Source organism: Meriones unguiculatus, chromosome 2 (assembly GCF_030254825.1).
Source record: "Meriones unguiculatus strain TT.TT164.6M chromosome 2, Bangor_MerUng_6.1, whole genome shotgun sequence".
In the NCBI taxonomy this organism is placed as follows: Eukaryota; Metazoa; Chordata; class Mammalia; order Rodentia; family Muridae; genus Meriones; species Meriones unguiculatus.
Window position 1 is genome coordinate 76,425,080 of NC_083350.1, and position 13,490 is coordinate 76,438,569.

The 13,490-nt window shown below is 38.3% G+C and overlaps 1 protein-coding gene across 3 annotated transcripts in view; it reads left to right on the forward strand.

The window, feature by feature from the left end:
• Positions 1 to 13,490, forward strand: part of Rock1 (Rho associated coiled-coil containing protein kinase 1) — a 102,221-nt gene that overhangs the window by 26,059 nt on the left and 62,672 nt on the right. For all 3 annotated transcript variants that reach the window (XR_009589896.1, XM_021661565.2, XM_060377682.1), the window contains exons 3-4: positions 9,270 to 9,370; positions 9,894 to 10,031. Coding sequence is in view for 2 of the 3 variants with exons in the window: in XM_021661565.2 (XP_021517240.2) it covers positions 9,270 to 9,370; positions 9,894 to 10,031 (239 nt within the window). In the remaining variant the exon portion in view is untranslated. The remainder of the gene's footprint in view (positions 1 to 9,269; positions 9,371 to 9,893; positions 10,032 to 13,490) is intronic.

Sequence of the window (13,490 nt, forward strand, 5' to 3'; positions counted from 1 at the left end):
AGTACTCTATCATTGAGCTATACCCCCATCTCTTTGAATTGGAAATTTTGAATATAAAATTGTTGCTAACTTTTTTGTATCACACTGAAAGGATTGGACAATTTTATTAATTTATGTTTGTTTATCCCTGTACTTGATAACATAGTGAAATAACAAAAGATGGACTACTGCTTATTTGTTGGTAGAGGGTAGAGTATAATTTTGATAAATAGGATGACAAATGTTGCAGGGGTGGGGGGTGGACCTGCTCTTCTTTTCTGTTTCGTTTTCTTTGTTTCAAACTACTGCCAAAGATTACCTTGAACTCACAATGGTGCTCTGCCTCACCCTCCTGAAAGCTAGCATTCTGTGTGAGCCACCATATCCAATTTAATTTTACTACTTTGCTTTTTTAATATTAAGTATATCTGTTTTACATTTTATAAATAGAAACATTAGCTAGAAGAGAAATAAGGGAAGCCAAGTCAAAGTAAAAATTGATAGTGAACTTTTAAATTTAAGTTTTAATTTGTATAGCTTATTTGGAATATAAACTAGAAAAATGCAAAAAAGAGTAATTAATATTAATACAACAGAATTTTAACAAATCATATGTACTGATAAATAAAAATCACAAATAAGAGGTTCCCGTCAGCAGTACAAAAATCAGTGTATATTATCATATTAATATATTAATAAAGGTAGGAGGCAGAGGGAGGTGGATCTCTGTGCGTTTGAGGCCAGCATGTTCTACAGAGTGATTCCAGGACAGCCAGGGCTACACACAGAAACCTTGCCTTAAAAAAAAAAAAAGAAGATAGGAAAACTGTAAAAGCTCAAATACATATACACATGCTAGAAAGTGAACATATATATTCAGCATACATGCATATATGTATGATTTTGTTTCAGCATATTAACCAGTAAGAATTTCTTTTTTTTTTAATTTTTTTATTAATTATACTTTATTCACTTTGTATCCCCCCTGTAGCGCCCTCTGCCTCCCCTCCGTTCTCCATGCATGCCCTTCCCAAAATCCACTGATAGGGGAGGTCTTCCTCCCCTTCATTTTGATCCTAGTCTGTCAGGTCTCATCAGGAGTGGCTGCATTGTCTTCCTCTGTGTCCTGGTAAGGCTGCGTCCCCCTCAGGGGGAGGTGATCAAAGAGCGTGCCAATCAGTTCATGTCAGAGACAGTCCCTGTTCCCATTACTATGGAACCCACTTGGACATTGAACTGCCATAGGCTACCAGTAAGAATTTCAATGTGAGTGAAAATCAGTAGGAAGTTTGTGGGAGATGTAAGAGAAAAAACACAAAGATGTGAAATATATTGTCTATAGTGTCTTACTTTGGCTTTCTATTGTTGTGGTAAAACATCAAGATCAAAAACAACAGGGACAGGGAAGGGTTTCTTTCAGCTCACAGTTCCCATCACAGTCCATCGTTGACAGAGCTCAGGGCAGGTACCCGGAAGCAGGGACTGAGCAGAGGCAATGAGGACTATATCTTACTGGATTTTTCCTCACTGGCTGCACAGCCTGCTTTCTTACATCACCTAGGACCAGTAACCCCAGGGTGGCAGCATAAACAGTGAAACTAGGCCTTTCTACATCAGTATCCATCAAGAAAATGTCCCACAGGCTTGCTCAAGGGCTCCTTTGATGGAGACCTTTTCTTACTTGAAGTTACCACTTTTCAAATGACTCTAGTTATGTATGTCAAGTTTACATAAAACTAGCCAGTACATACTATCTTGTGGAGTGGGCGAATGTTAGAAATTAGAGTGAAAATAGGTTAAGGATCTACATGATTGATAAACAAAATTAAAACTAGCTTGATATGAATGATTATGAGTTTAAATAAGAAATGTAGTTGTATGTTTATCTAGACATGTCAAGCTGCATTCAAAAGTGCTAACATAGAATAACTGGTGAGTTGGATTTAAATAGGGTTGTAGTTTTGCTGAACTGAGAGCAGCAGAAGAATGTAAGAGAGTGATCGTCGAAGCCTCTAAGAATTAAAACAGGTGAATGTTGAAGAAATCAGTAAACTAAAAAAAATTGTCTAGGTGACCTGAGAGCCACAGTGAGAGGTTGTGTGTGGAGATGGCAGCTGGCTTTAGCTATTCTGCTTAGGGACCAAGAATCTAAGAGAGATGGGACAGTAAGAGCTGCAGGGAGAAGTGGTGTCCTCAGATGAGAACCTGGTGTTCTTAAAGCCTAAGCTAAGGGTAATTTTTACGTTTTTAACAATTGAAAAAGTTAGAGGAGGAGGAATAATATATCATGATGTAAAGTAATATGAAATCCAGATTTCAGCTCTATAAATAACAACTTCATTGGAACACTGTCTTGCTCAGTTTTTTTCTTTGTTTCTTGTTTTGTTTTTCTAGACCAGAGTTTCTCTGTGTAGACCAGGCTGGCCTTGGACACAGAGATTCATTTCTCCTGACTCTTGAGCACTGGGATTAAAGGTGTGCGCCACCATGCCCAGCATCATTCTCAGTTTTCAATGCCTCATTTATGGCTGCTTTTTGTGCTACAGTGGTTCAGTTGGATAGTTGTAACAGAGACCATACATGGCCATTTCATTGCTAATGCAGTATAGTGTAAATCATACTGATATAATTACAAGCTGTATTTTGAATCCACATGTATCAAGTGTTTTTTTTTTTTTTGAGTCAGGGTTTCTCTGTGAAGCCTTGGCTGTCCTGGACTAGCTTTGTAGACCAGTCTAACCTCAAACTCACAGAGATCCGCCTGCCTCAGCCTCTGCCTCCCTGAGTGCTAGGACTACAGGTGTGGGTCACTGCACTTGTCTTTTATTTTTTATTTTTGTACATACCTACTATGTTTAAACAAGGATGGAAAAATGTACTTTAAATGTCCTTTTAGGCATATTGGTATATGGGTTAGTTTTATCAAGTTAAGATGTGAAAGGTTTCTATTGTGTAATTGACAGGGTAGCTTTGCTAAGGAATATAGTGTGTGCCACTGGGTGGTGGTGGTACAGGCCTGTGATCCCAGCACTCAGGAGGCAGAGGCAGGCAGATCTCTGTGGATTTGAGGCCAGCCTAGTCTACAAAGTGAGTTCCAGGGCAGCCAGGGCTACACAGAAAGACCCTGTCTTGAAAAACAAAAAAGAATATAATGTGCAGTGATGTTATCAGACTGAATACTAATACTCCCAACTCAGGACAGCAGTAGTGATAAAGAACCAGAGCATGTAAAGTGGAATAGTCTCATCACAGTAGGATTCTTCACAAAAACGGAAAGGAAACAAGGCTTTGTTTCTTTTTTTTTTTTTTTTTTTTTTAACTAAACAGAGAAAGTTATTCAGATTAATGGCAGCCAAACAAATGTGAACAGACACTTGCTTTGGGGTAGAGTGCTTGCTTAGCTTAGCATGTGCAAGGACCTGGGTGCAGTCCTGGCCTGCCACCAAAAGACAGAATTTTGACAAGAACAATTAACTGCTCAAAAAATTAAGGAAAAGAAACAGGTTTTGTTTGTTTTGTTTTGTTTTGTTTTTTAAGTCTATTGGAGAGAGGATCCCTCTTCTTCTCCCTTGATTGTCTGAATCTCTTGAGTAGTCCAGGTTTTCCCGAAACTCAGTCCTTTTGCCTCTGCCTTTCAAGTGCCAGGATTGTAGGCTTGTATTACCATGATAAGTTTTGGCTTCAGTTTATTTTAGGTACCAATGCACCCCAGCAGTTATCTTGACCATGTAGACTAGAAATCTTGATCTTATTTCCTTTATAACATACATTACAAAGTGAAATGAACATAAATGCTTACTTATTTCTCTTTCTAGAGCAGTGATTCTCAAGCTGTGGGTCACAGCCTCTTTGGGAGTGGAACTACCTTTCAAAGAGGTTCCCTAATGCCATGGGAAAACAAATATTTACATGATGATTTCTAACAATAGCAAAATTTCAGTTATGAAGTAGCAATGAAAATAATTTTATGGTTGGGGTCACCCACAACATGAGGAACATGCATGAGGGTCACAGCATTAGGAAGTTGAGAACCACTGTTTTAGAACATGGTCTACATGATCCTATTTCTTAACATCTTTAAGAATAATATCTATTCGTGGGGCTTTTACCTCTAGGTTCATTTAACCTTTCCCCCTCTCTTCCAGTAGACTCCTAGTATTTGGCTGAGTCTCAATATCTTTTTCAAGCTGTTTCTGGGTGGAGCCTCTCAGGACAGCTCTGGTAGCTCCTGTCTGCAAGCGTATCAGAGTGTCCTTATAGTGATAGGGGTTGGCTCTCTTCCATGAGGTGGGTCTTAGGGTTGGGCCCGGCATTGGTTGGACATTCCATCAATCTCTGCTCTATCTGTTCTTTTGTCTCTGCAGCTCTTGTAGGTAGGTTAAGTTTGGGATTGAGGTTTTTGTGGGTGGGTTGGTGATCTCTGTCCACTAGGAGTCTTGTCTAGATAAAAGGTGTCCTCTTCAGTCTCTGTGGCCCCTGCTATGGAGTCCCCTCATAGCCTCCCAGAGGTTTATTCCAGTTTCGGTCTGCAGCTTGTCATAGAGGGTACTCCCGCCCACCAGTTCTCTTTTCTCTGCAGGCGTTCTGTGCGCCGCTTCCCTGCTCTCCCTAGGTCTGAGCTCCACCCTTATTTCTCTCAGAGCTCCCTCTTCTACCTTGTTCCCACTCTTCAACCACTACCTCTGTCTGTTCTCTTTTCCCTTTTGAATGAAATTTATGCGTCCTTCCTTGGGTCCTTCTTCCTACTTATCTTCTTGGGGTCTGTGCATATTGTAGTATGTCTATCCTGTACTATATGACTAAAATCCACTTATAAATGAGTACATACCTAGTATGCCACCAGAGTCAATCAACCAGGGCCCAGAGGGTCCTGTGGAGTCTGAAGAACCAACCAATGACAATTCATCGATGGGCATCTTAGGCTTCATGTGGGCCCATTAGTTAGGGGAGTCCTGGATATCTCTGACATGGACTATGTTTCCTGCTTTTTGATCACTGCCCTAGCAGGCCACAAGGGAGGAAGATGAACTCAGTCCTCATGTGAATAGATGAGCTGAGGTATCTGGGTAAGGGGACTCCCCTATTCTGAGGAATATGAGGGAGGGAGGTTGGGACTGGAAGGAGAGGAGGGAGGGGCCTATGATCAAGATATAAAATTAATTAATGAAAAAAATGAAAAAAGAATAATAACTACTTAGTGACTCTGAGTGAATACTTGTCTTACATATGGTATCCATAATTCTTATCCTCAATCTGATTTCTTTGTAACTTGCTACATTATGAGAAACTATACACCCCCCGCCTCCATTTTTCTTAGTACTATTATGAAATGATAGTAGGGAGAAAAATCACTGTGTTCATCTAATCCTTATTTTTTTCCTGCTTATACATGCTCTAATTTTTGTATTTTGATGTTAATTGGAATTGTTATGTCTGATCTTATACTGGTAATGAGAAATAATAGTCATGTTTTATTTGGTATGTTCTGTGTTAGCATAATGTAAGTATAGAGCCCCTGAAAATTATTTATATGTAAAGGGGAGTATAAATGACTAATAGTGTGAGAGGGATTAACTTATCTTGGATTGTTACCAAGCAACTATGTTAGGAAACACAGAATTGATATTAGGAACCGACAAGTGTAGTGGGGCATGCCTTTAATCCTAGCACTTGGGAAACCGAGACAAGAGGATTGGGTTTCTTGAATTCCAGGCCAGTGTGTTCTACATAGTGAGTTCTAAGAGAGCTAGGGCTACATTGTGGAAACCCTATGTCAACCTGCCTCTGCCCAAAAAAATAATAAAAATAGGAAGGTGTTGTGCCATGTAAAACGAATGGGAATCATGCTGGTTGTTTCTTGATTGTTAGGGAAATTACAATGAAGATGCAGCCTAAGTTTCCCATTGATAGAGTTTACAGATGCAGTAACATCCAGTCATCTAAGTTAGGCTTGGGGAAATCTTCTAGTGTGTGCACTGTGGTCTACTTGAAAGGAGTGGAGTCATAAATAGCATTTCTCTGTCAGGGAGTGCCTTGCTGAGGTTTAAATCCCAAGATAAGGTGCATAAATAGTCCCAGCTGAAAAACTAAAGTCTGCTGGTTGAACTTCACTGTTGTCTGTGCTTAATTCTGTATTGATTCCTTGGTGAATCCATCTAGGGAAGCTAGAGCCATTGAAAACTGAGCTTACTCAAAGCTGTTGGCCAGCAGTCCTTTACACCTGGTAGCGCGCTACGACAAGTTAACATTAAGGAACCAGGAGGACCTACTGATTTCAAATATTTTGGCTTCAGCTTCTTCAAGACTTTGCAAGCGTCTGGTTCAGAACTATGTAACTAGAGCCTTAGATAGTTTTTCATGTCCCTGGCCATTCTAACACACACTCCCAGTTTAGGTTTTTTTTTTTTTTTTTCCATGTAGAATGTTAAAATGTTCTTAAAATTATCCCACTCCAGTTTTGACTTTACTGATTTTATTGTTAACGTTTTTCAGAGTAGCTGAAGTATAGATTTGATTATGCTTATTTACCTCAGTGTTCTGTTTTGTTTTTTACACAACTTCCAACCCATGCTAGTGGTTTTTATTTGCCTTGATTTTTATACATTGAGCTGCCTAAACCTGTAATGCCGGGGGGAGAGGAGCTTCCTGTTATTAAGTGATAGTTTTTTGTTTTTTTTTTTTTTTTTGCTTGATTGATCGCTAACTACTCTCCTCCTCCTCCTCCTTCTCCTTCTTTCTTTCTTTAATTTTTGGCTGGCTGTGTAGATCAAATGGCCTTGAACTCAGAGACCTGCTTCTGCCTCTGCCTCCGGAGTGCTATTAAAGGTGTGTGTCACTGTGCCTAGCAAATAATAGTTTTCTAACTACTGACTTAAAGGCTACGTTCAGGCTCCCTAACCGGGCTGAGACACTCCAGCCTCTGCTGCCACTTTACCACAAACATACTAGTCTAGCAGCAGAGCCCTTGTGTGGACACCTCCACTGTTCTATCATTAAATGTTGTTTTCATGATCTCCCATGGCTAACAACTAATTTTCATTTTAAATGTGTTTCTGGTGTTTTCCTAAAAAGTTCTAGTCCTCTTTTTCCAAGGCACACTTTAATTGGTTATCCTCTTAGTACTCGAAAACCATGCTTATCTCTTTTATTTTAAACTGTTTTGAATTTGATTTTTAACCGTGGCTATCCTGGAACTTCTTTGTAGAGAAGGCTGGCCTTGAGCTTGGAGAGTCTCCTGCTTCTGTCTCCCTACTGCTGGATTTAGAGATGTGCAATAGCACCCACCAGGCCTTTAAATGAGGTTTTTTGTTGTTTCATTTACTAGAACTTAACTACTTAAAAGGAGTAACAGTATTACCTTTCCTTATCTCTAGTGATTACTTTAGAACCTGATGTAAACACAAATATTTGTTTAATAAATTAGTTGAATATCAATCTTAACTTTGTAGTAGGTTTTGCAGTGCTGTACCTAGGAAATTATTACATATATTTATCCTTGTAAAGAAATTTATTAACATTGCATATGTCTGTTGGTAATAACTTAAACAAATACTTAAGTTTGAACATACATCTCAACAGGAAGGCAACTTTTATTAGGAACTGGAACTTTAATGGTCCTTTTTTTCTTTTTTCTTCTGTTTAAGATTTAGTTTTATTATTGGCTTTTGCTCAAGGTGGTGCCCTCAGCTGGGTGTGATGGCACATGCATGTAATCCTACTATTTGGAAACACAGGCAGGAGATCTCTAAATTCAAAGCCAGCTTGGCTTACATGGTGAATTTCACGCCAAGGATATATAGTGAGACCCTGTCTGGGGAAAAAAAATGATACCTTCCATGGCCAACACAGCCCCTGGCAATGTCCCAGAAGCATCTGTTGCTCTCCAGGTGCTGGAGCAGCAGAACACCAGGTGCCCACCCTTGTGGGGTGCATGGGGACATGCAGTAGGAAACAGAGTTCAAGCTTTTAGTGTCTGTGCCTTTGATGTCGGCTGAAAAGTGGCCCCCAGCTAAGGCGGGGCAGGCCCCCCTCCCACAAGACAGTCTTAGACTCACTGCAGGAAGTGAATCATGCAACTGCAGTCTTTTTTAATGTGTGTGGACAACACTGAAATGTGAAGCTTTTCCATGCAATCTCATACCAGTGTTGACCCATATGGATTAAAATAGTCCTGTTTTAAACTATGACCAAATTAGGATAGATAGCTAGACTATCTGTTCAGTCGGGATTTGTAAATGATTGTCATCTGTAGCATGACAGGTTTATATAAATAATTACAGTGATTTCCTACTGCATGTTTTTAAAGGTTAAGATTAATACCAAAAGTACAAAGATTGCCAGCTAGAAATTTTATTTTAATTCCTTAGTATATGTGTCTTTGATATTGAATTTGTATTTTTTCTTTTTCCTTTCCTTTCCTTTTTCCTTTCCTTTTTTTCTTTTCTTTCCTCTTTCCCTCTCCTTTCCTTTCCTTTCTCTTTCTTGTTTCTCTTTCTTCTCTCTTTTTTCTTTCTTTCTTCCTTCCTTCCTTCTTTCTTCTTTCTCTTTCTTTCCCCTCCCTCCCTCCCTTTTTTTCCCCCCAGGACAGGGTTTTTTTGGCTCTGGCTGTCCTGGAACTATCTGTAGACCAGGCTGGCCTCAAACATGCCAGAATTTTTATCTTTTTAAAAGGACCATAAGAAGTGATTTTTATAAACAATTTTACTTCATTGATATACAAAACATTTACCTATATTTTCTAAATAAAATCTGATATTTACTTTAAATACCAGAAATAAATTAACTATTATTATTAATGCTTGGGAATGTGGTTGTTGGTAAAATATATTTGCCTAGCATAGACAGAGCCCTGGTTTGACCCCCCAGAACCACAGAAACCTTCAATGTTTGAGATACATTTTTTAAAAAATAAAATAAATTGCTGTGGAATAAAGTTTTATAAATATGGCAACATACATGATGAGATAGCAGTTTTTGTGTTTAAAACTTAATGTCATTAGATTTTTATAAAATCACTTGGTATGATAGTGAACTATTACAGAATTTATTTGAAACAATCTTAGCATATTATGTATTTTTCTATTTTATAATTTATAACTTCATATGTATCAATGAGCTGGGGCTTAACCCCAGGGCTTCATGAGGTGAGCATTTCACCGCTGACCTACATCCCAACCCTAATTTGTAATGAAGTGTTTTCTTTTTTATTTATTGTGTTTTTTGATAGTTTGATTGTAAAATAAGTAGTGTTCATTATAATGCTTTAGTGACTTAATTATATTTTTATGCAGATAAAGACACAATAAATAAAATTAGAGATTTACGGATGAAGGCTGAAGATTATGAAGTAGTGAAGGTGATCGGCAGAGGTGCATTTGGAGAAGTTCAGTTGGTAGGTTACCTTACTCATGCTTTTTTAAGTGAAAAACAAAACACCCGCCTGTTTGACATAATATTTGGGAATATAATTGTGCTCATAAAACCATTTCTTCAAATGTTTTTGGCATTTTTGCTTAAGATATGAAAACCTTGGGTTAGATCCCAAATGAGTAGGGAAGTGTTTTCCCCAAGCATTTCAATAAACATGTTTCACAGGGGGAAAAAAAAAATCTTTGCTCCTAATATTATGCTATGTAACGTGCTGTGGAATAAAGTTTTATAAGCAGGGCAACATACATGATGGGGCAGACTATGGGAAATGTAGTGACTAGAAGGTGTGTTTTTTGTTTTTTTGTTTGTTTGTTTGTTTGTTTTTGTAACATTACTTCTGGTAAAGTCTTTATGCTACCTAATTGTGATAAGTAAGCAAAAGAGAAGAAACAAACATAGCTGTGTTATTAAGTATTAAAGTCTTGTAAATTGTTCAATGAGACATTGAGACTTAAAATTTAACCATTTTGTTTTCAATCTTAAAGGTAAGGCATAAATCCACCAGGAAAGTATATGCTATGAAGCTTCTCAGCAAATTTGAAATGATTAAGAGATCTGATTCTGCCTTTTTCTGGGAAGAAAGGGACATCATGGCTTTTGCCAACAGTCCTTGGGTTGTTCAGGTATGGTTTTCATACTGTCTTCTTCCTCCTTCTCCTCCTCCTTCCTCTTCTTCGTTCTTTGTTTTATTTGTTTGTTGGCTTTTATTTTTCGAGACAGGGTTTCTCTATATAGCCTTAGCTGTCCTGGACTCGATTTGTAGACCAGGCTGGCCTCGGATGCATACCGTCCGCTTGCCTCTGCCTCCCTGAGTGCTGGGATTAAAGGTGTGTGCCACCATGCTCAACTGATCCTGTTTTCTTAATGCTGTACTAGGTTGTAAAAAACATATCTGAGAAAATTTAGTAAAGTCATAAAATTTATTTTGTTGAATTATGTTTAGAAAAGTCTGAAGAAAATAATTGTCTTTTGTAAGATTTAAGCTGCTTTAAGGAAAGTATTTCTACCTTAACTTCAGTAATATTTTTGTGGGTGTAAACATGAGTCCTCTTAGCTTTTTCTAACTGCCAAGTCATGCACATGCATCTCTCTTATTGAAATAAAAGAATGGAAAATCAGAAGATTGAGTTTCACTAAGCCAGTAAATAATCCTGTGTTGGCCTGAAGTTTTTAGTAGCAGGGAACATACACCCTAAAGTCAACATGGTGTAGCGTAGCGTCATGGCCACATTACTCTGGAGGCAGAGGCTTGAGGGTCTGGAGTTCCAGGCAAGATCCTGTCTCCAAAGAAAATATTGACTGCTGTTGGTCAAATTATTTAAAGTTCATGGGCCATAATTTCTTTGCTTATAAATATGAAACTGTCTTTAAGTTTTGTTTGTTTGCTTTTTAAATCCAGACAGGATCTTCTGCTCGACCTCACACTTGCTATGTAGCTAACCATAGCTTTGAACTCTGATCCTCCTGCTTCTACTTCCTGAGTGCTGAGATAATAGGCACGTGCCACACCTGGCTAATTGATTATTTTAATTGTGAACTAAAGTGACAGGTTCAAGCCCCACTAAATTATTCTGAGTGTTCTACTTATGCTGCAACAAGGGCGTCTCCATTTCTTTTTGTCTTTAATTTTGAAGTCTTTAAGCTAGACCATTTCCAGTTCCTAACATATTTTATTATTTACTTACAGTTTATGTTAAAGATTATTCTAAATAAGCATCCTAATAATTGGAATAAAAAAATTTAGAAAATGTTTATTTATATATAGTGACATTTTTTTAAAACTACTTTTTTTGTGCATGTGTGCTCCCGGGTGTATATAAGTGTACCACATGCTTGCAGGAGTCCATGAGGCCAGAAGAGGACATCGGATCTCCTGGAACTAGAGTTATAGATGGTTGTGAGCTACCATGTGGGTGTTTGAAACCAAATCCAGGTCCTCTGCAAGAGCAGCAAGTGCTTATAACCACTGAATCATCTCTCTAGCCCCCACATTTTAAACTTGAGGTCTTTATTTTTATGGAGCCTATTTATATCAGGGTTACTTAGCTTCAGTATTTTTGTGCTAAGTAATGCTTTTGTCCTTTTTGTTTCTTTTGAGGTAAGGTTTCACTAATGTAACATTAGTGGCCAACCTCACACTAGTCATTAAAGGCCTGTGCCGCCATTCACCATACCTGATGAAATTCACCATACCTGACCCTAGATAATTCTTTATTATGAAGAACTGCTGTACTAGTTACTTTTCTGTTTCTGTGATAAAACACCATGACTAAGGCATCTCCTAGAAGGAAGGGCTTACTTGGGCTTATGGTTCCAGAGGGATGAGTCCATATTGTCATGGTGGGGAGGTGTGGCAGCAGGTGGACATGGTGGCTGAAGGAGAAAGGTGAGAACTTACATCTGGAACTGCAAACACAAAGCAGATTTAAACAAACTGGAAATGATAGGGGCCATTAGATTTTCAAAGATTTCCAGTGACATACTTCTGACAAAGCCACACATCCTAAGCCAGTTCAAATGGCCATCAGCTGAGAACCAACTATTCAGAATACATGAGCTTTTAGTGACATTCTCATTCAAATCACCACAATTATCCTATGTGTTATTTTAATTACTGCTGTGTTTGTGATGTTTGACAACATTCCTGTTGTCTATCTGTAATATACTACTGGCAATTCTTTCTCCTTCCACATATTAATTGCAACAACTAAAAATGCATTTAGACATTGTTGACTGTTTCTTGAATGATGTAAGTGTGGGACAAGAGAGCAGGGAGACAGCATTGCCTTTGGTTGATGAAAATGGATGTTTAGTATTCTGTCAGATTAAATATGTCATAATTCAATTTAAAATTTAGATGTCTTAGAATTTTATTTTACTTATTACATTGTATGTAAATAGGATAAACTATCACAAGAATAACAGTGTTTCTTTAATTATGACACTCAAATGAGAAATTTTACATTTAGTCTGGGTCAATCATGCAATGATACTTCTTTTCTTATCCTTACTCCTAAGTTGAATTTTTAAAGTTAATGATATGTTAGCATTTGTTGTATGTGTATGCATAGGTGTGTGTGCGTTTGTTGAAGCGGGGTGAAAATCTTCAGTACCATTTGTCTACTTCCTTTGAAACAGGATTTCTCATTGGTGTGGAGTACAGCACTTAATATTGGCTGACCAGCAAGTCCCAACTATCTTGTCTCCATCTTTCCAACACTGATAGTACTAGTGAATGCCAGCACACCCAGCACTTTCACAAGGGTTCTAGGGACCAGACTTAGGTTCCTGTATTTGTAAAGGCAAGTACTTTACCAACTGAGCTATTTGTCTCTGTTTAGTTTTTAAATTAATATAAGTGGGACTGCAGAGACTGCTCAGTGGGTAAAAGCATTTGTTCTTGTGAGCATGAAGACCTAAGTTCAAATCCCCAGTACCCATGTACTGGCACCATTGGACCCAGGTTTAATTTCAAGCATCCACATGGTAGCTCACAAACATCTGTAATGTTAGTTCCAAGGGATCTGTTGCTCTTTTCTGGCCTCCATAGACACTAGGCATGCACTTTGTGCACAAGCTAATTGCAGGCAAGATCCATACACATACAGTAAAATTTAAGGGGGAGAAAAAGCTTGAATATAGCTGCATGTGCCTATAATCCCAGCACTGGGGGACAGAAACGGGCAGATCCTAACAACGTATTGACTGTCCAGGCTAGGTGAACAGCAAGTTTCCAGTTCAATGGAAAACCATCTCAGTGTCCTAAGACAGAGTGATAGAAAATGACACCCAGAGTCATGCTCTGACCTCACCATCAGCACACACACATACAGAGAGAGAGAGAGAACATAAACAGGCAAATAAGTGAAAATCATTTAAGATAAGCCTATAACTAAACATGTAAAAAAAACATGAAGGTGTTAAGACATCTTATGGCTTATAAGGCTTGTGTACATCTGGTGTTGTTTTCCCTGGGGTTTGCTTTTAGTTTTGTTCTAAACTTGTGTTTACTTAAAATATTGCTTTATTTGACCATCAGAGCCAATCATCGAGGGTCCAGAGGGTCCTGTGGAGTCTGAAGC